The following is a 26645-nucleotide window of genomic DNA, read 5'->3' on the forward strand; positions in this document are numbered from 1 at the left end:
GTAGCCAACCAATATACCCCTCAGAAGCAAAGAGCTGGCCAAGCCCTTTCCCTGGTGCTGTAAAAAGAGTTCTAATCCTTCTGCTTTTGAAACACCCAGAGGTTGTAATGCTGGGGAATTAGAAAAGCACTCATTGCTCTTTACATCAGCTTGGCAAGCTCCCTCCCTGTGAGCATTGTCCTATTTTTAGGTACTTTCTAAAACTAATACGTATTTCTATGTTGCTAAAACTTGGAGCGCATTGATGCTTGGGTTAAATCTTCTAGGAAAAGGTTCCTCAAAATAGTGAAATATTTAAAAAGAGGTCCCAATGTAATGTGGTGTGACCAGGCTACCATATTAGTATATAATGTGGCCCGACTGGTTGCACTTCTCTAAGCGTCCCTCTATTTCAGTGCTCATGAATGATCTGGAAGGAGACAGAGGGAGCTGTGAGCATCACATGATCTAGATCTGCTTCATTACCCCCGATCCTGCCCATTAAAAGTCTCCCATTAAATGTATCTTGGCCTCACCACTGTAGCCATGTTCTTTCTTTTTGTTACATTCCTCTCTTTTCTGGATTCCAGTCCAAAGACCTGAGTACATTTGACAGGCTCTTGCCTCTCTGTCTTCTGTCAGACTTTACCCGTGGGGCAACAAGTTGCAGCCAAAAGGTCAACATTATGCCAACATTTGGCAGGGAGAGTTCCCCGTGAGCAACACTGGTGAAGATGGCTACCAAGGAACGGCACCTGTGAGTATCAGGGCTGCACACCGGCAGCAGGATCTGCCCTGTGTGTTCTTCTGCTCCCTTGGCATGTGTTTGTTGCCCACATGGCAGATACTGCAGGTTATCAGACGCTTTAAATGAAATTATGTGAGACATGTCTTCATTTAATGGCCTGAAAAGAAATTCACTGGTTGGGAGTAACTACTTAGGAAGCTACTTGCTTCTTTTTAAAAACTTTCTTTTAAGAAATATTCTTTATCTCTGCCTCAAGAAATAAAGGCAAAGAAGATAACTACACCTTTTGATGGCAAAGGAAAAGACAGGATGGGGTTTTGCATGTGTGTAAGATACTGAATGACACTAAGTGATTTTTAATGGTAAAATGCTGTGAATATACTTGAAGGGTGATAGTTTCCAGAAAATAAAGGTTCATGTCAGGATTTTCTCTGTAAACTTCTTAAAGACCTGTTTAAATGCTAGTTGGTGTCATTATTATAGAGGCAGTATGACAGAGTGGAGAATGAGTTGGCCTTAGAGTTGAGGATATCTGAGTTCAAATCCTCTTTCTGGCAGGTATCAGTTGTTTGACCTCCAAGCAAATCCCTTAGTTTCATAAGTTTGCCATTTCCTTCTCTGGCTCATTTTATAGATGAGGAAACTGAGACAACCAGAGTTAAGTGACTTGCCCAGGGTCACACAGCTAGTAAGTATTTGAGGCTGAATTTGAACCCATGTCTTCCTGATTCCAGTTTTAGTGCTCTATCCACTGAGCAGCCTACCTGCCCACATATGTATATATGGATATGTCTTTGTATACATGTACACACACACACACACACACACACACACACATACACTCAAGGGCACTAGAGATATTACGATTGTCTTTTCAGAGATCAATGAAACTGAGTCTCAGGGAGGCAGGGATGAATCTTGGTCTTTCTTGATTGATTCCAAATTCTGTGCATTTCCATAAGACAGTATTCCTGAGGAAGGAGGGAGATGAATAAAAACATGTGATGGACACAAGAGGTTATCATATTCAAGGAAGAACAGGGACTTGAGTGCAGTTGGCTAGAGCAGCAGCCAAGTTCACTTTTATATTTCAGATGGTGTAAACATCCCTCTTCTGCCCTCCTCAGTTAGATGCAGTTTTGTTTTATGATCAGTGATAAATTTCCTGTTAGAAATAACTTAATCGTATTTTATACCATGCAAGCATAAACTCTCTGCGGGTTTATAAATTCCTTTTGAGGGCCCCAGCCTGGAAAATGCCTCTTTGTTTGCACTCGTGTTTGTTGGCCAGATTGCATTTTGACTGATGAAATGGACGTTGATATTCACGTGGGAGAGCCAGACTTCTGATTTAGTGCTTTTTTCAGCCAAATGGGTTTATGGAAACAGATGAACATTTTAACCTCTTCTTCACTTTGTACAGGTTACTGCCTTTCCTCCCAATGGCTATGGTCTGTACAACATAGTGGGGAATGCATGGGAGTGGACCTCAGACTGGTGGACCGTTCATCATTCTGTTGAGGAAACCCACGATCCTGTAAGTATCTCTATCTGGATGTGTGTTCTACATTGGTACCTTTTTGCTGTGCTGGCTCAGGGAAATCTGCCTTCTCTGGGAAAACTTGACCATATTTCTCAAGTGCTGAGAAGATGTTCAGTTCAGTTCAGTTCAGTTCACTAGGTACCTTGTATAGTCCCATTATGGTTAAAGCCCTGAGCTGAGATCTATAGGGTATGTAAAGAGACTCGGTCCCTGTCCTCAAAGCGATGTAGGAGGTGACAGTCCAATAGGAGAGAATGAAGTAGACACACATAATGAGTATGCAGCACAGCATGCTATGAGTATCATAAGAGACCAATACTTTGGAACTTCAGAGGCTGGCATGCTACCATCTTTTGGGTTGGGGGCAGAATCCATAACAAATGATGTTTGTTTCACAAGTGTCATTTGACTAGGGCTTTGGAATTGGAATAGAATTTTGCAATGCTTATCTTTAGGGCTGAGGTATTCTGGGCTGAAAGGAGCACATGAGTCAAGGTTGGAAAGCATAGGGTATATTGGGGGAGTAGTAAGGAATTTAGTTTGGATGTGCTAGAGGGTACTCTGATAAGTCAGTATGGTAGAAAGGAGATAGGGCTGACTTTGGATCCAAGGAGACCTGATGGGTGGTCCCACCTCTGATACATATTATCTCTGTGACCCGGGGCAGCAGGGCAAACTGCTACAGGCAGCAGCAGAGAGGAGGGTCCTCTCTGGGAGCTCCTTAGAGCTGGGAAATCCATTGTCCCTTTTCCCTATATAGTAACACAGGTGAAGAGTGGGAGATAATTCTGGAAAGAAATGAGCCATGTAGTGGGGAGCCTGAATTTCAGGCTGAGTCATTTGTATGGTAGTCAAGACTATGTATGTTATGGAGCTGTTGAACATTTTGGAGCAGAGTATGTGAATTCGTATTATTCAGTAAAGGCTTTTGGTCAATAACTGAGTTGATAAAAGATGGTGGACAGGCAAAGCAGATAGCAGGCATTTATTAAGCACTTACCATGGGCCAGGCACTGTGTTGGAAAAAAGATAATTATTCATAACTATAACTAACCTGGAAAATTTATATAATTGGATTTATGAAAAATTATAGGTTTAGAGAAATTATAATTGGGCTGTAAGTCCTGCCACGGTCACCATTCAAATGCGAGAATATTTTTAAATGACTAGCTGGGCCTAATTTGGGGGCTAATCTGAGGACTGTTGACTAACTGGCTATCTGACTGCTATTAATTTAATGTAGGCCATTTATAAAGTTCCACCACACTGCTCCACTTCCAAATTGATAAGCAAAATATTAAGAAGCCTCAACTAAATAATCAAAGCAGAGTTTGTTTATGAGATACTATTGAAAATTAAGAATACAGGGAAATAAAATGTACAACCTGACTGCATTGCGGCACTTCTCTTTCCATTGTGTCTCTTTCCTACCTGCTGTGCCTCAAAATTTTTTAATAAAATAAGGGCCTTAGCTGCCGCTTGCCTTAGGGCACTCAGGTACTTTATTCTATTTCTATTCTATTCTTTATTCTATTTCACTTTGTAAATCCCCCTGCTTCTAACTTTCCTCTCCTTACTGCCACTGCTGAACCCCTGTGTTTCTCTCTCACCGATTTTCTATCTGTCTGCTCCGTCAGTCTGCCCTCTGCTGCCTTTGCCACCCTTCCAATCTTGTCCGCCTCTCTTAATCTTGTCCGCTGGCCTTTCCTCCTTGGTCCTAGTCCTGCGTTACTGTTCGTCTCATACCCCCTGACAGATCCCTTCTAATCTAACTCCCAGGTCTATATATACCTTTTCTTCTCTCCACTCAAATCTCGGGGCTTCCTGCGCCCCCACAGACCAAGCTAATCTGCCAGTCAGGGCTGCGGCTGGTGGGGGGGGGGGGTGGGGGTTGCACTCCAGCTTCATGTGCCTCAGCACAGGCTATCCGGATCTTGTCAGATAGCTCCGCTCAGGTCGGAGGGAGCTGGGGGCTTTTTTCCCCCATGCTGTCTGACCTGTGTCTTGTACAGCCCACCGGGCTTTATTGGCTCAGCTGAAGCAGAGGGGGAAGGGAAGAGACCCTGAGGGCCTAAGGCTTTCTAATCTCAGCCTAAAGGTAGGGTCCCCAAATCAAATAAATTTCCACAGGTGTTCAGTGCTGGGTATACAAAGAGAGTCAAAAAGGCCTTGCCTCTCAAGCTTATATCTACTGAGGGAAGACTATGCATACAAAGGTACTGAGAAGAGGTGGGGGTGAGGAAGGGGAGAGAAGGTACCTGCATGGGGACGTGTTGTTGAAGGCCAGAAAGTCAGAAGCATATCCAGGAGAGGAATGAAGTTTGTCTAGCCTGGGCCCCCTTGGAGAATGGTAGTGAGGAATATATGGGATGAGAAGGGAAGGACAGGTTTCTTGGTGGGGAGGCCCTTGTATTGAAGTTCAGAAAGTCAGAATCATAGCCAGGGTTGGCTGGTTTGGGCCCCTTCCTAAAATAGAGGGACCAAGAGAAACGCATCAGTGGGAGGAGGGGGTTGGCATGGCAGAGAGATGTTCCAGGTTGAGGAGACCTCCTTTTTTCACAGATACAAGCATCCAGGTACAAGGCTGCAGCATTCTGGAATACTGCAAGGGGATGAGGTCCTCTCTGTAAATGATGACCCTCCAATGTAGTTCATTCACTTAATTGAGAAGTATTTCTTAGGCACTGATTTAAGAAAACAGCAAATTTCTGGATGTAATAGGAAAGGGCAATAGAAGTATTATGCACTGTTATCGTCTGCAAATTGCTTATAATGTGGTTGAGGAAGGACATTAAATACATCTAGTTTACTACATTGTGTCAGTCAGACATTTATTCGGTACCTACTATGTACCAGGCACTGGGCTAAGCTCTAGGGATACAAAGAAAGGCAAAAGACAGTCCCTGTCCTCAGGGGGTTCACAGTCTAGCAGGAGGAGGAGCCCCAAGATATCCACCTCTACCTTCTCCAAGCAGAGGGAGAAAGGGGCCTAAGGGGGTATGAGTTTCAGAATGGATGTGACATTGCAGTAAGAAAGGAAGGAGATAAGCAGACTAAATGAAATCTGTGACTGTGGTATGTGTGTGCATGTGTATGTATTCAGTTTTTTTTGTTGTTGTTTTTTTTTTAGTGAGGCAATTGGGATTAAGTGACTTGCCCAGGGTCACACAGCTAATAAGTGTTAAGTGTCTGAGGCCGGATTTGAACTTAGGTACTCCTGAATCCAGGGCCGGTGCTCTATCCACTGCGCCACCTAGCTGCCCCTGTGTATTCGTTTTGAGTGCAGCTGGGTGGCACAGTGGATAGAGTGCCAGGCCTAGAGTCAGATAGGCTCATCTTTGTGCATTCAAAGCTGGCCTCAGACACTTACCCTGGGCAGGCTACTTAACCCTGTTGGCCTAAATTTTCTTATCTATAAAATGAGAAGGAAATGGCAAACCACTTCAAGAAAACCCCAAATGAGGGGCAGCTAGGTGGCACAGTGGATAAAGCACAGGCCCTGGATTCAGGAGGACCTGAGTTCAAATTTGTCCTCAGACACTTAATACTTACTAGCTGTGTGACCCTGGGCAAGTCACTTAACCCTCATTGCGCTGCCCCCCCCCCCCAAAAAAAAACCCAAAACTAAAACTAAAACTAAAACCAGATGAGGTCATGAAGTATTAGACATATCTAGAAATGACTAAATTAACAATGGATGTATACATGTTGAAAATTAATCATTCATAGGTTGAAAATTTTTTGGCATATAGAAACAATGGAACATTGTGTAGTAAGAAATGAATGTGAGGAATTCAGAAATGCTTGATAGACTTTCTTACTCTATATTAGCTCAAAGAAATCTTAACAGAAGAACATGCAGACCGACTACAACAACGTAAATAATAAGATCATTCCAAAAGAAGCTGTACTGATGGTGCTGGGAAAGAAATAATGAAATGTCATTTCTTCTTCATAACAGCAAGGTGGGGGGACTGCCAGGGCAGAATGTCGTATACATCCTCAGATGAGGTAACTGCATTTTTACTTTTCTTTGTCACAAGGAAAGTGTTCTTCATGGACAGGGGGAAGAAACTTGTCCCCCCTACCCTGTGACTGTGATATGGTGAAGCATTTTTTTTTTCCAGGGCAGTGAGGGTTAAGTGACTTGCCCAGGATCAAACAGCTAGTAAGTGTCAAGTGTCTGAGGCTGGATTTGAATTCAGGTCCTCCTGACTCAAGTGCCAGTGCTTTATCTACTGTGCCACCTAGCTGCCCCAATGGTGAAGCATTTTGAAAAGAAAACTTAAAAAGAATATCCTCAAATATATTATATTGTATAAACAGATTAAAAAGTCACATACAGCGTGCCCTTGAATAAGAAGCCTGGGCATTCAGACAATCCAGCTTCAGGCATCTCTATTCCTGCTAATACTAGCTAGACAGGGACCTAGCATACTTAATTTTACATTTTGGCCTTTCAAAAACAAGAGAAATTACTGGAAAAGGAAGAATAACTTCTCAAGATTTTCTCACTGGTGGGTGAGGTTGTCATAACTCGGGTTTTTGTGCCCCAGACATATTTCTCAGTGTGATTATAAATTTGCTTTGTGGTGCTTGCCTTCTTGGGAGTGTAACACATGGGCTGTTCATGAATAATCCAAGCCTTAGATGTGCTTTCCTGGTGAAAGATGAAAGGCTGAGTCCTTCAGGAACTGTACTCTTTCTTATGCTTTGGGAGATAGAGAGGTTGAAAATAACCCTTTCCCAGAAGTAGAAGGGTATGAAATCCTCACTGAGTCTGCAGCCAGGAGACATCACCATCCACTCTGGCAAATGTAGAACCGCGGTTTATTTGCAGCAGCCTTGGAGTTAGTTTTTCCTTTTTCACAGATAAAAAGCATCTGCATGCTTGGAAGGAGAACAAAAACTGCAGCCTTCTGCCATAGTGGGAATACATATCTTTGGCCATCTGGTGCCTGAGTGGGTATTAGCTTTCTATCTGTGCATTTCTTCCAAGGATGTGAAGAGGATTCAAAATATTCTGTCTTCACTGGCCACGGACTACCCTGTAACAGATTGGAGGTGTAGCTTTCTGCCTTGATTGTTTCACACCTGCATTTGCTTCCTGAATTGACATGGGATTGATGGCCCTACTATTTCAAGGCATTAAATCTGAGACCCTAGTATTGGAACATCTGATAGTGGTTGTGGTCAGGAAGTGCAGAAACAAACCATTTTAAGACCAAAAGTAGTAAATTCCATTCCTTATACTCAAAAGTATAAAATCCTCCCCTCAAACCCAGGGCATACTGTGCCCTCTCCCACCTAGGTGCCTGGGGAAGGTGGGCTCAAACTTAAAGTCATCACTAGAAAGCATTTACCCTACAAAGTTCACTTCTGAGTTCAGCATAGACAGATGGACAAAATGACCCCTTTGCTTATTAAAGAAACTACTGTGTCAGCATTGGACTAATTCTGGGCTGGCTCGAGAAGGTTGGATGACATTTGCTCCTCACTGGGCTTGTCTGCCCACTCTGCATGGAGTTCCTGGGACCCCTGGTGTTCATTCTCTATCCAATCATCTTTCACCTAAGGAGTAAGAGAATAGACACAAACAGAGATTAGAACAAGAGTGTGCTGATGTCCTCGTAACCTCCAATGAAGAGGAGGCTGCTACTAGCTGGACTTCTCTCCCCATCCTGGCCTGGATCTGGGGGGTTCAGTCACCCAAAGATTGGAGGCTCATCATGAAATCTTGTAAATAAGAAAGAGGTTTATTAAATGGCTGGGGGACAGATCACTATGGAGAACTGTCCCCCCAAGTGAAGAGAAGACCTGGTCTTTTGTATCTTTACAAGACAATGGAAGGGAAGGGAATTACTAGGCAGGGGAAATGCAAAGACGGGCTGGATAACTAAGGGGATCTTTGATAACAGGGTATCAGTGGGATATGTAGCATCCATCCATATCTTGCATATCCTCTGGCAGACCCTTAGTATTGCTTGTCAGCCTACTGGGGTCATGTCCTGCCACACCTCATCTGTGAGGTGGGAGAAAGAGGAGCTTTTTCCCTCAGTCTCGAGGGTTGGGATCTTGGGTTTCTGGGGTCCCACTGCATGCCCATAATACTCTAATCAGCCAAGCAGAAGAGAGCGGACAGTCTAGGCCCTGGGCCCTTTCACACATATGCTCAGTTTCAGCTTAGAAGTTAATTGAAAATCTTCTCTTTAAATGGCGAACAGACAGGAAAACTATCATAGCTGCTTTTGCTCTCAAGCAGAGAGCTGACCCTCTTTGCTCTAGACTGAGTGAGGGGGAACACAAACAACTGAACTAGCTATTCCTGAGAACTGAAACTGATGGAAGGACCACAGAGAGAAAGAGGAGCATGAAAGCCCAAAGCAAAAGGGTAGATCAGATCCTGGATTACCCTAAAAAAGAAAGGAAAACTTTAAATGATAAAAATCATAGATTTAGAACTAGACGTGACCTCTGAGAACTGAGGTACAGAGTAGCTGTGAAGTGCCCAGGTTCACATCTGGCACCTATCTGACGTAAGATTTCTGACTCGTAGCTTAGTTTTCTATCCACTATACTAGGAGAATAGACATGAGGGTTTAGAAGAAGAAGGATTTAGTTTAGCACCATACTCTTAGATTGATTATGGAGAGAAATCCTGATCAGAGGAGACTATGCGAAATCAATGTTACAAAGTGCTCATCTAAAGGAGGAGGAAGTAACCTAAATATAAGTTTTATAGATTTTATAGTATATTATTTTACATTTATTTTATAGTTTTATTTTCTCCTATGTCTCCAGCCCCACACCCCCGCCTAAACAAAGACAGAGGAACATTTTTTTGTTAAGTCCAGCAATTGGTTGCATAAAAAGAACATACTTTATCTAAGGTGAAGGGAAGGGTAGGAGAAAAATAATTTTTAAGCACTGTAGTAAGCACATTATCAAACTCCTTTTGATCCTTACAACAACCCTATGACTTATGACCCCTATGGACTGGGGGTGGGGGTGGGGAAGTGAACTCTTCTTCAGAAATGGAGCAAAAGCCCAATTCAAAGCTTTCTCTATCTTATAAACAAGTTCACAAGATTTTTATGATAACAAGGTGCGTGCGGTTAAAAAAAAGAATCCTACAGTCACAGAATATGAGAGTTGGGAGGGATTTTGATGGCCATTTAGTTGCACACATACAGTGTTATACAGTTTTGTAGCATGGCATAGCGTAATATAGCAAAGTGTAGTGTTGTGTAGTGTAGACCAGAATAGAATACAGCAGCATCATAAAATGTGGCATGTCAAATTGTCCTGTATTGTATGGCATATTATATAATATAGCATTGATGTAGCATGCCATAGGAATGTGGAACATCTTTTAGCATAGCAAAGGATACCGTAATACAGTGTAACATAGTAGAGTACAATCAAGGAGAGTAGCGTGTAAGAGTATGGAGTAACATACCACAGCAGAGTATAGCAGAGGGCCCACACAAAACCCCAGAATGCAGCCAGAGAATATAACTGGGAAATGTTTAACCAAAAAAGTAAAAATACAATACAACATTATGTTAATGTGGTCTACACGGATCCTTTGAATTTGACCATACTACAGTAGAGTACCAGACTCTATATGTGTAAAATATCACATCACACAGCATAATAAAGTATAGTAGAGGAGAGCATACAATCGTGTACTATACAATACAATAGTGTAGTATATCATAGCCTAGTAGAGTATGGCACATTAACTTACAGCACAGAATAGTATAGCATATTGTATTGATTAAAGTATGATATATAGTACAGTACAAGAAAGAATAGCATAGTATAGTATGGTGAAGCACAGCATAGTGTATACTATGGATCTTTGCCATGAAAATTTTAACAAGGAGTCACAAATTGAAAATGACTCAACAATGAGAACAGGATGGGGATAATATTTTTACTACCTACCCTCTAGGGTATTTTGAAGAAAGTACTCTCAAGCTCCTGCTATATTGTCTGTTGTAGAATGTATCATGTACCATTTACTATGTACTGTTGTTTCATGTACCGTGTATTGTGCCGTGTACCGTGTAGTACATACTGTGTACCATGCACCATGTATTGTGTGCTGTGTACCATGTAGTGCATACTGTATACTATGTAGCATGTATTGTGTGCTGTGTACCAGGTATTGTGTACTTCCTACCATGTAGTATGTACCATGTAACACATGACATGTAATGTGTACCATATATTGTATACCATCCATTCGGTGGACATGCCACCGTAGACCACATAATTACCATGGGTTTTGCCCTGATATAAAAGCTTTAGGAACTCAAGAGAAAAGGTTGTGAGTTCCGAATGTGAGAGACTGACTTAATCAAGTTGAGCCACCCAAGTTTGAATCCAGACTTGGAACTCTATGGATTCCTGTTTGGTGCCAAGTGTGTACTGTGTACCATGTAGTGTGTACTGTGTACCTCATACCATGTACAGTGTAGTCTTACAAAGGCATAGTAATTTCAGTGGATGTTGAAGTTCCTAAGAACAGAGAGTAAAAAGAAAACATGAATCATAAAATAGTCTCTTAATGGTAGAAGGGAGCTTCAATCTCATAGAAAACATGAATACCTCCATACAGATGGAATAATCAGCAAAGGTTAAAGGGTTTAGAGTTTCATGAGGGGCCTGATGGAAGCACAACCACCTCCAATCCCTAAGTAGGTTTGTGATCTGTCCATGTACAGAATGGCTTGGGGGACAGAGATTGTCTATTCCTTTATACCATTCCTCTGTCCCAGAGAGGACTGGCTTTAAATGAGGCAACTCAAACAATTATACGCTAATATAAAGCAGGGATTTGGGAACTCCTATGTCTGTCCATCATGATGTAAGCCTGTTTCCCCTTCCCATTTTAGACCTAGTTACTGCAAAAACCCAACCCCAGCTTTCACTTCACATTCCACTGTGACTCACCTAACATCACAAAGGTAATTTATAACAGAGATGGTATAAAATGCTAAAGATTGAGACAATGTTGCATGCAGGGGCCATTGAGATTAAAGATGAACATTGGATGAAATAATTTCTCGAACCACGGTCAAGTTGACAACAACCTAAGAAAACTTATAAAGCAGACCAGAGGGGCTCAGAGCGTGCTTAGGCTGGAGACAATAGGGAGAGCCTACTGTATAATGGATTACTGGTATCCTGCTGTGTATCTGAATTATGCTGCTGTCATCTCAAGAGTGTAGAATCATAGAATCTCAGAGATGGACTCGGAAACCACCGAATCACAGTATCAGGATAAAGATTACAGATGTCAGTGAATCCCAACTAAATAGGAATCCACTCTACAACCTCTGTGACCAGAGGTCATCCAGCTGATTCTTTTTTTTTTAATGGGACAATGAGGGTTAAGTGACTTGCCCAGGGTCATACAGCTAGTAAGTGTCAAGTGTCTCAGGCCAGATTTGAACTCAGGTCCTCCTGAATCCAGGGCCTGTGCTTTCTCCACTGCTCCACCTAGCTGCCCCCTATCCAGCTGATTCTTGAAGACATCTAGTGCAGTGGGATCCATGGTCTTTGGGATGTAATTCCACTTTGAGACAACTGATAGTTAGGAAGTATTTCCTTATGTGAAACCAAAATTTGCCATTCTGCAGATTCCACCATTCTGACTTTTAGGGTTAGCCAAATAAGTGAAAAAAGTAGTAAAAGATTGAGTCAGAACTGTGAATTCAAATCCTGACTTGGCTACTTATGGTATAGTTGATGGTGGTATAGTTTAGGGTTGTCTTGGTAGGTATCTCAAGTGACATTTGAAGTTATGCGGTAACAGTAGCAACCCAAACTGGCTTAAGTCAATAGGAAGACAGGGTATCACTTTACAGTGAATCAATGAACAAGGCATCTTTCTGTTCCTTAGTCCCCTTCTAGCTACTTTGGAGGTAGCGTGCCCTGCACACTAGTCCTTGCTCTGGCTCTTGGTTAAGCTTCTGCTCAGGGTCAGTCTTGTCTCCATAATGACTGTGTCTCATCTCTTCCCCAAACCCCACCCTGAAAAAATTCATCTCCAGGGTCTATCCCTGCTATCCCACCTCTGGCTCCAGGAGATGTGGAAGCAACAAACAGAAACCACTGGTTTCTGTCTACCTCAATATGATTTTATTTTTTAATTTTTTAAATTAAATAAAAAATTTTGTGAGGCAATTGGGGTTAAGTGACTTGCCCAGGGTCACACTGCTAGTGTCAAGTGGTATTTCAGAGTCACAGCTGCCTAGAGAGCCTTTTCCTTCCTTCCTATACCGCATTTTTCTCTTAACTCCTAATCCTGTTGCCTCCTATGCCTCTGCTTTTTATTCCTCTCTATCTTCTTTAGACTTTTTATTCTTGGTTTTCCTCTTATTTCCATTCACCCAGGGAGTACTTAACGTCCTGGAAGAGTTAAAGGGAAGGGAGGCATTTTCTCTTAGCTCTTTGACCTACTCTTTTAGTTTGTCAATCAGTCAACAACCATTTATTGCTCACCTACTATGTGAAAGGCCCTGTGCTAAGCCTTGGGGATACAAAGAAAAGCTAAAAACAGCCCCTGTTGTCAAGGAGCTCACAGTTACTTACCTGTAGCAGAAACAGAAATCTGGCAAAATATCTGCTGGTCCACAGAATTCTTCCTTTACTCTCCATTCTTCCTTTACCTGGAGCGTTTCCTGGAGACTCAGTTGTGTAGCAGTAAAGTACAGTACTATTTTGCCAAGTCTCTTCAGTGCAGCCCTGGACTCAGGTGCCTCCAGTTTTAAAGACTGCCAAAGGTCTCTTCTCCTGATACTTCCTCTCCTTATATTCTAGTCTAGCAGGTTTTAACAATCAGTAATTAGCAGACCTTTGACAATGTCCTAACTGCACCTAGTATAGACAGTAACCTCAGCCAACAGATGCTTTGGAGAAGCTCTCCAGGAAAAACAAAAAGGAAGCAAACAAAAACCCCTCCAAGTTCATTTGCCTCCTCCTTTGTCCTCCCTCTTCATCTGGCTCTTCTCCCTGGGAATTTCAAGTGGGAGAGATAACAGGTGGTTTTCTCTGAGGTCTTACAGGGTAGCTATAGAGCAAGGTGATAAGAGCCATGTGCCTCACAAATATCTCAGTATCCTCTATGCGCTATAAAAAATATTTTGAGCTTTGTCTCGTCTAAAATATTATCTTCTGAGGGGGCAGCTAGGTGGCGCAGTGGATAAAGCACTGGCCCTGGATTCAGAAGGACCTGAGTTCAAATTTGACCCCTGATGCTTGATGCATACCAGCTGTGTGACCCTGGGCAAGTCACTTAGCCCTCATTCCCCCCCCCAATCTTCTGGTAGCTGGCAGCAGGTGATGACTGATGATGGTGAGACAATCATGAAAAGCACCTGGAAATAAAATTCTAACAATTTTCCCCATTCCTAACTCATGTGTACCCACATTGGTTCTAAGAAATTAAGCTATAAAGTATGTCAGTAGATTGGATTATTCGTATATTAAACAACCCAGGAGTCAGGCATAACTTCTGTGATTCCCCCAATTCTAATGCCCCTCTATCCAAGACAATCCTGAAGGACTTATGATGAAAAATGCTTTCCATGTTCAGAGAAAGAACTGATGGAGTCTGAGCACACATGAAGCATAATTTATTCATTTTCTTCTTGTTGTTGTTTTTCTTGTGGCGACGTGGCTAACACTTTTATGTGGTTTCATATGTTTATCTGACATCACATTTCTTGCTTTTTCAGTCTGTGGGGACAGGTGGGAGAGAGAAGAGAATTTGAATTCAAAATATTAAAAAAAGTTTGTTAAAATACATTTAAAAACCTCTCACTTCATCTCAGGAATTCTAGTTGAATTTATTGCCCCAGCTGTGTTTTTCTCTGAGGCTTTGCTTCCAGACAATTTGGAGTCATTCTCTTTTGGGTTTGTTTTTGAGTTTCCCTGCCACCACAACAGCTTTTTATGGTGGGATTCTTTTTGTTCTCCTGTTCTTCTACTGTGTGATTTTGGCCTTGATGTTAAGGCTGGACTCTACCACACTTCTGGAAGGTTTGGTCTGGTTCTGTTGCTGCTTTCTTGGGATATTAAGTATTGTGTTATTTCAGGATTTCAGGGACAAGCTGGGAATCTCCAAGCTTTCAGTGCCCCTGAAGCAGTCTGATTGTTACTGCTCTGGTCTGAGCTCTTCAAGTTCCTGACCTGGGTTTTGGATCTGATCAACAGTACACTGCTCCTGGCCTCAGCCCCTATCAGTCAGCTGGGAAGCTCTTTTGGTTCAGGGAATTGTAGGTTTTCTTTTGGTATGGGATTCTTGCCTTAGAACTGAGACCATGCTCTGCTCCTGGGGTCTGAAGCATTGCTATTGGCTGGTTTCTCAATTTCTTCCTTTCTCATTACGTATGACTAGGACTTCCCTACCCAGGACTCTTTGCCTTCTCAGCCTGCCCCAAATCTGTTATCAGGACCTGGATAGTGGGTGACAAAGCTGCCGGTTGGCACCTGTTCCAATTTCAGTGCTTGAGGATAGATCTGAGGATGCCTAAATATGAGTCTAGGACCTCCTTTTGCCATTGTTTACAGCCTCTTCCTGGGTGCTGAAATACTCTGAGCAGAGTGTCTGATCCCATCCTTATTGTCTGCAGGCTTCTCTGTCTGTCTATACTGACCTGGGCTGAATTAGAGGGCAGATTGATGACACAGAGCAATGGACCTAGAGTTTCCTTCTTGAGGAGGAGGGGGAGAAGGAGGAGGAGAAAGTAGTGGTGGTGGTGGTGCTGCTGCTGCTGCTGGTGCTGGTGATTTATGTAGCACCTACCATGTGCCAGCTAAGTGCTTCACATACGTTAATTTCATTTGATCATTACAACCCTGGGAGGTTGGTGCTATTATTAACCCCATTTTACACATGAGGAAACTGAGACAGACAGTGATTAAGTGACTTGTCCAGGCTCACACAGCTATAAGTGTCTGAGGCATTTTTTGAACACATTACTATATGATTGCACTGCTTTGTAAATTTTAACTTGCTACATAAATGCCAGCTAGTATTACTTTCTAACATAATGAACATTTTATTTTATTTTTGCATGTCTAGTTTTTCCTTGCCCTCATGAGCCTGGTGTTTAGAGAATTCCTGTTGTATAACTTGCTTCGGGTTTTAGTGAGTGATTTGTAAATTGCCTTCCTTATTGGTTTGTTCAATATAAAGATTTTTATTAGCTGTTTTGGAGTTTATAGTGTGAAATTTAAAATTGGATATTAGATCATAAATCTCCCCTACTTAACTTTTCCCTTAATTTATCTCCCAGACTAGTAAATGGAAGAAGCTTCTGGTTTTCTAGATAGAGCCTTTATTGTATATAAGGTGTTGTGATTAGAAGGATAGGAAAGTAGAAATACAGTAGAAATCGTCTTAAATCTAGGCTTAGTCTATATTTCTTATAAAAACTCACCAAACCAAAAAAGGCCACCTTTGGAGTGAGGGAGACCGTCTGTGCTGCGCCGCCAGGAGTCCCGCCAAGCAGGCAAAAAAGGCCTACTCTCCTTCTCTCCACCCCGGAAGTCAAAAAACCCGGCAGGCAGTCTGACATGCGCAGCAGGCGGACTGTACCCGGCAGGCAGTCTGACATGCGCAGCAGGCGGACTGTTTATCTCCTCCCCAAAAGGGTGGTCCTTGAAAAACTGGCGTCTTCAGTTATCCTAACGACTGTTAAAAACTTTCATATTTTACCACATTTCCCCCCTTTGCTTCCTCAAGAAACGGAATGTTTCCTTGATGGAACAGTAAAAAGAATATAATAACTTTTGCTGACTAATAATATGCGAACAACAACACAGAAAAGGAAGAGAGGAAAGTTTTGTCCAGAGGGGCGATTTTTTTTTTTTTTTTCTCATGAACCGACGCTTGACATTAGTCCTTGCAAAGGGAGAGCCTCTGCAGAGAGTACATGTTACAGATAGTTATATAACAGAAAGGAGATAGTAAAAGCTAATAAAGCAAAACCAGTTCATATAAAGTCTCTGAGTTCTCTTGTCTTCTTGAAGTGGTAAGATGTCATCAGGAGGAAACTGGATTCCTGGTCTGGAAACTGGATTCTGGACTCTGGTCTGGATTCTGGACTCTGGACTCTGGTCTGGAAAGCTGGATTTCTTCTTTAACTGTTTTGAATTGCTGTATTTTTTTTTACTAAACCCTAGCATAGCATTTTGCAATCAGTAACACTTTTTACACCATGTGTCTGGATCAAAGTCAAATTTAGTATGTGTTCATGACACCTGAAAATGTTATGGAAAGGTTATCATACCATATCTCATGGTTCCGAGACAGCCAGTGATTGTGCTAGGCCACAGGTGAATTCAACTGAGTGAGATAAAAAGATAAGTAAGTTCAGTTAAATTAGGTTAAATTAGGAGGGAAGAGAGGATGAATACTAGACTGTGCCTAGTAATGGTGCTCTACATAGTCACCATCATAAGCAAACCATGGACTTATGTATACCTGTCTCTCCTTTTGTTGCACATATATTCTCTCCAGGGCCTGCATCAGAGTTCACAGCAAGTTAGGTCTCTGAAATGATAAGTTTCCATATTTCTGAATCTCATTAATTTCACCAAAGACAATATGATGGTAAAAATGTGTGCTATGCTGCATAACTGAGAATATATTAGTGATATATACAATAATTCCAAACCATACCCAGAGTATAATGACATATAAATAATAAATGAATGTAAATAGCTGATTATATTAGACATTGTTACATAATCTTCTTTTAGACATTATTACATAATCTTCTTTTAGCAAGTAGACCACATCATCTTATACATGAATTCTCTAGTATAACAGTAGCAGATACTTAAAGCGGTGATTAATTCATCAAAAAGAAATAAGACTTCAATTAGCAAGATTCAATATTCAATAGCATATACTTAAAATGCCTTTGAAAAGTCACTTAGTTTACAAAATCGGGTTTTTTAAAGAAAAGCAAAAGAAACAAAAGTAAAAAAAAAAACAAAGCAAACCAAAAACCAAAAATAAAAGGCAAAGATTTCGCTAAGCACCCTTTTGTGCTCTTAAAGAATTTAAAGGTGTGGTGAATTCCAGGTCTTTTCAGTGCCTTTCAAAAGTCAAAACAAAACAAAAAGCAAAAAGGATTAAAAAAAAAATAGGTATAGGGTAGGGAAAAGGGTGGGAGAAATTGAGGACTCTCTCCATATGTGAGAATTTCCCCCATATCATAACAATGATAATAACAAAAACAAAACAAGACAAAAAAAACCCAAAAAAAATAAAATCCTTAGTCGTATGAACTATGGATGTGGTATTAAAAGGTATTTCAATTGCAGGCATAAAATTTCTACTTATATTAAACGTATTTTCCCAAAGATTCTCACTTATACTATTATACAAAAAACTTTTTGCTGCCTGAATGAGGAAAAAACCAATAATGTTTTGAAGGACCATTGAGTAAACTATTCCTCTAAGTCGGGACGTTATGCTGTCCCAATACATTACGATGAGAAAAATCAAAGGGATAGTAGAATATTCGAGCATCTTGCCCTTTAAACTGGGCTGGCTTTTCTGTTTAAAGCAAGACTTTTAGAGGCTTAAAGTCTTTAAGGGAGATTAGACAAAGGGAAAGTCCGTGGGGGGGGGGGGGTATTCGGAAAATCCACCGAATTAGCCGGCTTATGGCCAAACTAGGGAGGGTGGGAGGGTCCTTAAGGTCCCTTCGGGGTCGCCAAACTGTGAAATTTAAAATTGGATATTAGATCATAAATCTCCCCTACTTAACTTTTCCCTTAATTTATCTCCCAGACTAGTAAATGGAAGAAGCTTCTGGTTTTCTAGATAGAGCCTTATTGTATATAAGGTGTTGTTGATTAGAAGGATAGGAAAGTAGAAATACAGTAGAAATCGTCTTAAATCTAGGCTTAGTCTATATTTCTTATAAAAACTCACCAAACCAAAAAAGGCCACCTTTGGAGTGAGGGAGACCGTCTGTGCTGCGCCACCAGGAGTCCCGCCAAGCAGGCAAAAAAGGCCTACTCTCCTTCTCTCCACCCCGGAAGTCAAAAAACCCGGCAGGCAGTCTGACATGCGCAGCAGGCGGACTGTTCATCTCCTCCCCAAAAGGGTGGTCCTTGAAAAACTGGCGTCTTTCAGTTATCCTAACCGACTGTTAAAAACTTTCATATTTTACCACAATAGCTTAACAGGGAAGGAACTGCCATGTGCTGCAAGGTTTGGGTCGTTTTAGAAACAGAAGACCAGCAAAATGGATTGGCACAACAGGTGGAACATTAAATTGAGGACTGAATAATTTACTCTTAATACAAATAGAGCTCATTTATTTAGTGAATTATTCTTGTACATATGACATCATTTCACCTCTATAGCCTTGTGATTTATTTCTGTAGTATAAATGTTGTTCCCTCCCCCTACCCCCCATTTATAGATCCCTGAACTGAGATCCAAAGAGGTTCCATTTCTTATCAAGGTTGTACAACCATAATCAGGACCAGAATTCATGCCTCATGGTTTTTTCCCCTACGACACTTTATACCATCTTTCCCACTGTGGTTGTTAGCCATCTTAAATGATGTGGTATCATTGTATTTTGGTCAATAACAGACTCGTAATTAAGTGGGGAACCAGGAAGCCAGTAGATTGTGAATCCCTAGTTGTGTTGCTTTAAAAAAATTGATATCCTTTGTTTTTTCAGCACTTTTATTTCATATACATTTCCTTTCTCCTTGACCCCCAAAGCCTTTTCTTGAATAAAGAATTTAAAAGAATGGTGGGGGGAAAGCAATTCACAAAACTAACTGATGTGTTGCCCAAGTCTGATGATATGTGCAATGTTTCAGACCTGTGGTTTCCCACTTCTTTTTTTTTTTTTTTGTGGGGCACTGAGGGTTAAGTGACTTGCCCAGGGTCACACAGCTAATAAGTGTCATGTGTCTGAGGCCAGATTTAAACTTGGGTCCTCCTGAATCCAAGGCCAGTGCTTTATCTACTGCGTCACTTAGCTGCCCTGGTGGTCCCCTACTTCTACAGAAAAAAAGGAAGGAGATACATTTTCTTCTTTACTTTATGACCAAACTTGATCATTACAATTACCATTCATTTACATTTTGTTGTTTTATCCATTTATATTGTTGAAGTCTATATATGTGTGTGAATACACACACACACACACACACGTTTATTTAACTTTTCCGGTTGTACTTAATTCACTTTGCATCAGTTCATATAAGTGTTCCTGTACTTCTATAATTCTTCATATTTATTGTTTCTTATAGAGCAGTAATATACCATCACATTCATGTACCATATTTGATTTAACCATCCCCAGTTGATACGCACCTACCTGTTTCTAGACATTCAGTATCTTGGTGTAGCTGGGACTTTTTTCTTCTTTTGACCTCTTTGGGGTTTGTATCTAGCAATGGGATCTCTGGGTCAAAGGATATGGCTGTTCTCATAATCTTCTTAGCATAATTCCAAATCGCTTTCCAGAATGGTGGGACCAAATCACAGCTCTACCTACAGTGCATTAGTGTGTCCCATGTTTATTTCTAGAATCGAGTGAGATCTTGTGTAAATGACTTAACCCTTCTCGGCTTCAGTGACTTGTCTGTGAAACCAGTTGCTAGGGTATGACAAACTAGGCAGCTGCTCCAGGTCTGTGCTTCTTTGGAGAACAGGAGGTCACAGGGCAGGGCAGACAGTACTGCCAGCTGGTGCTAAAAAGACAGGAGGGGTTCACAAACATACTTTGGGCCTGCTTGCTTTAACAGACCCTCTCCCCTCATCCCTCCCCCTTAACTCTCATAGTGAGTAAGTAAAATAGCTCTTGGGCTTTGCCTTTCTCTTTTGTGACATCTGCGTGACAATATTGAGGGCCTACTATGTGTAAAACATCTCCCTTTCCCTTTCAAAGCTGTTCTTGTTGATCATTTTGCCTGAGTATAAATGTGCTTTGGAGTGGATATTAGGACACATAGGATAATTTGACAGATTTTTGTCAGATCCAGGCCTCTAGGTTGTAGCTGTGAAGAATAAAAACAAAACAACTGGGGCCTTTCTAGTCCTGTTTCACTGACTTTACAAACATAGTCAGTCTCCCATTCCTAAAGAGAAGACTTTTTGACTAGTCTGTTCCATGCAGTTGCCGTTCTTTCTCTCTTTTCTCTTTCGTGGCTAGACATATAAACAATACTAGAAGGCACAGCACCAGTTTTAAATGTGTGTGATGCCATTCTTTCTTTTGAAGTGCCAGACGCTTTTATGTCATGCCCTTATAGCAGTGCTTTGGGGTCAGTAAGGAATGGTAGGTAGTCCTCTTAATGGAGAAATTCTAGGACAGAGTAGTTGTGACTCTGCCCAGGAGCACACAGTTATTTGCAGAGCTGGGTCTAGAACCCATGTTTCTAGAGGTTGAGATGTGGGCAGCATTGACTAGGCCCTGTCTTTGTTAATGCAAGACCCAAATGACCATTTATGCTAACAATACATTTTTACAGTGTGCTGCACACATCAGAACAACACTTTAAAGAAAAGCTATAATGATAAATGATGATTTAGGAGATGTAATCTGCTGTGTCATGCTGTAGTTTCTCTCAGATAAATGCAATGATTTGCCTGTGAAGTTTTGTATAAAGTGGGCTTTAAGATCATGGAAAGTCATCTCTAGCGTTCTTTAGTATCACTCTTGTTTCATTCCTTTCTTTAGTCAAACTATTTTCAGTACTATTGATTTAATAAATTGAACTTTGAAGCAATCTCTTAATGCAGTGGCAAATCAAACAGCAATATAATGCTACTTTAAATGTCTGTGGAGTCCTTTTTCTGAACTTTCATTATTTTATCTCCTGTTTTTTCTTCTCCCTTCCCTGTAATAGAAAATAAAACCATTGGGGAAGGTCATTTTATGGACAAGAAAATTGAAACATAGCTCTATTAAGTCGTCTTTTTTTTTTTTTAAACTAGACTAGCCTGGTTACTAGATTACTCCATTGTTTACAACACCACTGGGAATGAATAGACATATGCTATGCAATTTGGGCAACAGTATAGAGACAGGTGGTTATTCAACAAGATGAGATCAGATTAAGAGTAAAATATTCAGTGAAATGCATATGTATATATATCCAACATATCCATCCATCCTGATTGAGATTCTTTATTAAAAAAAATATTTCTTAGGTGTCTGCTGTGTGCAAAGCACTGTGCTAAGTATAGGGAAAGGTACAAAGATAATTAAGACGCAGGATTGCCCCTGTGGAACTTGCCTTCTAGTGGAGGGAGGAAGGTCAATGACACACCACCAAATATACTTTATTTTTTATTTTTATAATTTACTTATTTATTTAAAGTTTTGAGTTCCAAATTCTCTCCCTCTCTCATTCCCTCCCTCCCTCCCTTTCCCCCTCCCTGAGGTGGTGAGCAATCAGATATAGATTATACACCTGCAATTATGTAAAACATTACCATATTCGTATTTTTATATAAAAAGACAAGTTAAAAAAAAGAAGAAAATGCAAAGTGTCCTGCTTCTGTCTGTGTTCATTCAATATCAGTTCTTTTTCTGGATGTGGATAGTATACTTGATCATTAGTCCTTTGGATCATTAGTCTTGGATCATTGTATTGCTGAGAGTAGTTAAGTCATTCACAATTGCTCATAGAACACTAATGCTGTCACTATGTACAGTGTTCTCCTGGTTCTGCTCACTTCACTATATGTCTGTTCATATAAGTCTTTCCAGGTTTTTCTGAAATCATTCTGCTCGTTATTTCCCACAGCACAATAATATTCCACCACAATCACACACCACAGCTTTTTCAGTCATTCCCCAGCTGAGGGGCATTCCTTTGATCTCCCAATTCTTAGCCACCACAAAGAGTTGCCAGAAATATTTTTTGTACATTTTTTCCTTTTCTCTTTTTCACAGTTACTATTGTTAACTGTTTCCCTCCATCCTATTATCTATCTTCTTTCATCCTATCCCTCCTCAAAAGGGATTTGCTTCTGGCTGCCCCTTCCACCACTCTGCCCTTCCTTCTTTCACCCCTTCCTGTTTATCCCCTTCCCCTCCTACTTTCCTGCAGGGTTAGATAGATTACTCCACCCAATTGAGTGTGTATGTTAATCCCTTCTTGAGCCAACTCTGATGAGATTAAGGTCTTTGAGCCAATTCTGATGAGTGTCAGGTTCATTCACTATCTTGTTCCTCCCCCATCTCTCCCCCCACTCCATAAGCCCTTTCCTGTTTCTTTCATGTGGGATTTCACCCAATTCTATCTCACCCCTTCCCCCTCCCCCAGTGCAGTCCTCTCACCCCTCAATTTTACCTTAAAGATGTCATCATGGGGCAGCTAGGTGACACAGTAGACAAAGATCCACCCTGGACTCAGGAGGACCCTAGTCCAAATTCAGCCCCAGTCACAAGACACTCACCCACTGTTTATCTCCTGGTATGTCACCCAACTCTGACCACCCCACCAAAGCAACAACAAAAAACTCCAACATAAAAAATAGATGCTTTACAAATATCATCCTTTCATAATCAATTCTCACCTGTGCCCTCTGTCTAAATTTATTTCTAACATCTTCCCTAATACTGAGAAATTTCTTTTGAGTTAGATGTATCATCTTCCCCATATAGGAATGTAATTAGTTTAATCTTTTAGCATCCCACTTAATTTCTTTTTCCTGTTTACCTTTTTATGCTTCTCTAGGGTCTTGTATTTCAAAGCCAAATTTTCCATTCAGTTCAGGTCTTTTCATTGAAGTCCCATTTTTCCCCCTGAAACGTTATACTCACTTTTGCTGGGTAGGTGATTTTTGGTTGTAATCCCAATTCCTTTGCCCTCTTGAATATGATATTCCATGCCCTCTGATCCTTTAATGTAGAAGCTGCTAGATCTTGTTCTATCCTGACTGTGGTTCCATAGTACTTGAATTGTTTCTTTCTCGCTGCTTACAATATTTTCTCCTTGACTTGGGAGCTCTGGAATTTGGCCATGATGTTCCTGGGAGTTTTCATTTTGGGATCTCTTTCAGGAGGTTATCAGTGAATTCTTTCAATTTCTAGTTTACCTTCTGCTTCTAGAACATTAGGGCAATTTCCCCTGACAATTTCCTGGAAGATGATATCTAAGCTGTTTCCTTGATCATGGTTTTCAGGTAGTCCAATAATTTTCAAATTATTTCTCCTGGATAGATTTTTCTGATCAGCTGTTTTTCCAAGGAGATATCTCACATTGCCCTCTATTTTTTTATTCATTTGGATTTACTTTATTGTGTCTTGATTTCTCATAAAGTCATTTGCTTCTATTTGCTCAATCCTAATTTTTAAGCAATTTATTTTCTTCAGAGAGCTTTTGTACCTCCTTATACATTTGGCTAATTTGGCTTTTCAAGCTATTGACTTTTTTTCATGACCTGCATTCATCACTCTCATTTCTCTTTCCATTTTCCCTTCTACCTCTCTTACTTTATCTTCAAAGCCCTTTTTGAGCACTTCTATGGCTTGAGACCAATTCATACTTTTCTTGGAAGTTTTGGATGTAGGAGCCCTGATGTTGCTATCCTCTTCTGAGGGTACACTCTGATTTTCCTTGTCACTAAAGAAACTTTCTATGGTCCTCATCTTTCTCTGCTCATCTTGACAGACTTTTACTTGACTTTTAACTCCTTCTTAAAGTGGGGCACTACTTCTAGGATGTAGTGTCCCAAGCTTCAGGGGGTCTAAGGTGGTATTTAAGGAGGGGCAGGTTCTTCACTCGCCTAGCCTGTTCTCTGGTCCGTAGATAACCCAGGCCAATTTGCTAATTAACCAGGCAGCAAAACTTTGTGTGCTGTGTTTGCTAGCTCCCAAAGAGCCTGCTCCCCTCTCCTACTTGGACCACTGTCACTCAAACCTACTTCTTGGTTCCCAGCAGGGGTGAAACACCCAAGTTCTTCTGCCTCATCACTGGCAGAGACCCCTGTAATCTCCCCCTGGCCAACCACTCAGCCCTCTCACCAGACCATGAGCTTAGTTCCAGATGACACTGGTACTGCAGATGATTTGGAGGCTCTGGGGGTCTCTTTCTCTCGTGAGGCCTGCCTGGGACTGCATCTCTGTCAGTGTGACTGTGGGGTTGGGCTCCACTTCCACCCCAGAACAACAGCCCCCTCTTGCTGACCTTCTAAGCCATCTTTGGCTGGAAAATAATCTCAGCTTGTTCTTTTGTGGATTCTGCTGCTCCAGAAACTATCCTATGGCATTATTTGGAGCGTTTTTGGAGTGATAGTGTCATGAGATCCGAGAGCTTACTGCCTTTCCTCCACCATCTTGGCTCTGCCATGGAAATTCCTAAATATACTTTAGCTAAATAATGGTTTGTATATTAATCATATAAGAAGGAGGAGCATCAGAGATGTGTATGACTGGAAAAAAAACAAGGGTTCATCATGTAGTGAGATAGATGGAGGAATGAAACCTAGACATGCGGTGTGCCTTGTTACCCATGTGCTGTCAGGAAATCCTGAAGATGGCAACCTCCCCTCTTCTCCCTCCCTCCCCCAAAGATTTATCAGAGGAGGTGGACAAGAGTCACACAGGAGAAAAAAGCATGGATGGAATGAGATTTGTTTCACTGGGCAGAGAATTCCCATTGATGAGCAAAGAATGATAGAAAGTTCTTTTTGAACTAAGGAAAGATCACTTTTTTTTTTTTAAGTGAGGCAATTGGGGTTAAGTGACTTGCCCAGGGTCACACGGCTAGTAAGTGTTACGTGTCTGAGGCTGGATTTGAACTCAGGTCCTCCTGAATCCAGGGCCAGTGCTTTATACACTGTGCCACCTAGCTGCCCTGAAAGATCACTCCTAATGGCGCATAGGAGGAGGGCCATAAACTCTGTGTTTAATGGCTTCTTATCCTGAAAAGCACGGGAACTCCTTGTTTATAGGACTTTATTGAAAATGCCTCTTTAGTGACATGGAAATGAACACAGTCCATCTGGTAGCTTGCAGCTACAAATAATTCTTCTTTTCATGAGCTTTATCTTGATGCTCAGGAAAGGAGGTACGTAAAAACTAGTCTCTACCATCATGGGTGATGTTATCTGCTGTGTACCATGCATTGTTCCAACCCTTGGAGAGATGAATAACAAGAGCTTACCTGTAGCGCTCTGAGGTTTGAAAAGCCTTTACATATGACCTCACTTGGTCCTCATAACAGTCCTTCGAGATAGCTGTTGTGATTATGCAAATTTTAACCGATGAGGAAACTGAGGCAGAGAGGTTTAAGTGAGTCACCCAGGGTTCCACAGCTAGTGTCTCAGGCAGGATTCAAATTCAGTTCTTCCTGACTCCAAGTCAGGTGCTCTCTCCACTTTGCCACCTCCACAATGTTTCAATAACAAAAATGAAACAGACTACCCTTTAAGAACTTCAGTTCTATTCTATTCAGGGAAAAATACTGAGGAACAGAAAATGTATCATTGAGCCTCCTGGCGGTGGTTTTCAGTCCTCTACTATCAGACATAGGGGAACCACAGGATGTATTGAAGTGCTTCCCACTTGAGGGTTTTTTTTTTTTAAAAAAAGCTTAACTAAAGATGCAATTTAGTAAAAGCTTATTGCTTCAGGCTTCCATAACTTGCTAATGGATGGGAACTGCTAAAAGTGGAGACTGTGAACCTCTAAAAATAAGAGTAAACGAAATCTTGAGTAAAACTAAATTCTAGCTATGATTTCTTTACCAGGCCATCATCCCTCCCTCCTCTCCCCTACTCCAGCCCAGCTTGGAGCCATTTCTAGAGTATGTAACACAATGTTTTTTACCCTCATTATTCTGCAATATAGAAATCATGGGTTTGCAAAGACCCTTGAGGCACATGTAATCAATCAACTGGGACACTTGGGGAGATTGTGCTTATTGTCACAGTTGATATGTTGGTTTAGAATAAGGCTGTACCCGAGATAACAGATATGGAGAAAATAGTGATGAGCCTCCATCTTCTAACTAATCCACACCAGTCTGGAGCCCCAGTTTGCAGGGAAGTACTATAGAAACATGCTGAATTGTTTGAAATTCCATTTAGAAAGAAAATCACTATCATTTGTAGGAAATGGGAAATGATTCACTTTGTGAAGGGATTCCAGTGTGTTTTCTCTTAACAGCTTCTTCCTACATTACAGTGTGTCTGGAATACAATAGACCAGTTATTAGCAGCCAGGTGAGGCACAGGCTTATGTTACTTAAAAACAAACAAATCCCAACAAAACTGCCAGCTGTTGGCTTCTTCATTGCAGACAACTCTTCACCTGAGGTTGGTTGGCTCTTGCATTTTTTTGGTCTGTTATAGAAATA

General features: G+C 41.2%; 1 protein-coding gene across 1 annotated transcript in view; it reads left to right on the top strand.

The window, feature by feature from the left end:
- The window catches only part of SUMF1 (sulfatase modifying factor 1), a 102106-nt gene that overhangs the window by 51109 nt on the left and 24352 nt on the right, over nt 1-26645 (top strand). Inside the window, exons 8-9 of the mRNA XM_044001578.1 lie at nt 622-736; nt 2151-2264. Coding sequence (XP_043857513.1) covers nt 622-736; nt 2151-2264 — 229 coding nt within the window. The remainder of the gene's footprint in view (nt 1-621; nt 737-2150; nt 2265-26645) is intronic.

This window comes from Dromiciops gliroides, chromosome 1 (genome assembly GCF_019393635.1).
Source record: "Dromiciops gliroides isolate mDroGli1 chromosome 1, mDroGli1.pri, whole genome shotgun sequence".
NCBI classification, from domain to species: Eukaryota; Metazoa; Chordata; class Mammalia; order Microbiotheria; family Microbiotheriidae; genus Dromiciops; species Dromiciops gliroides.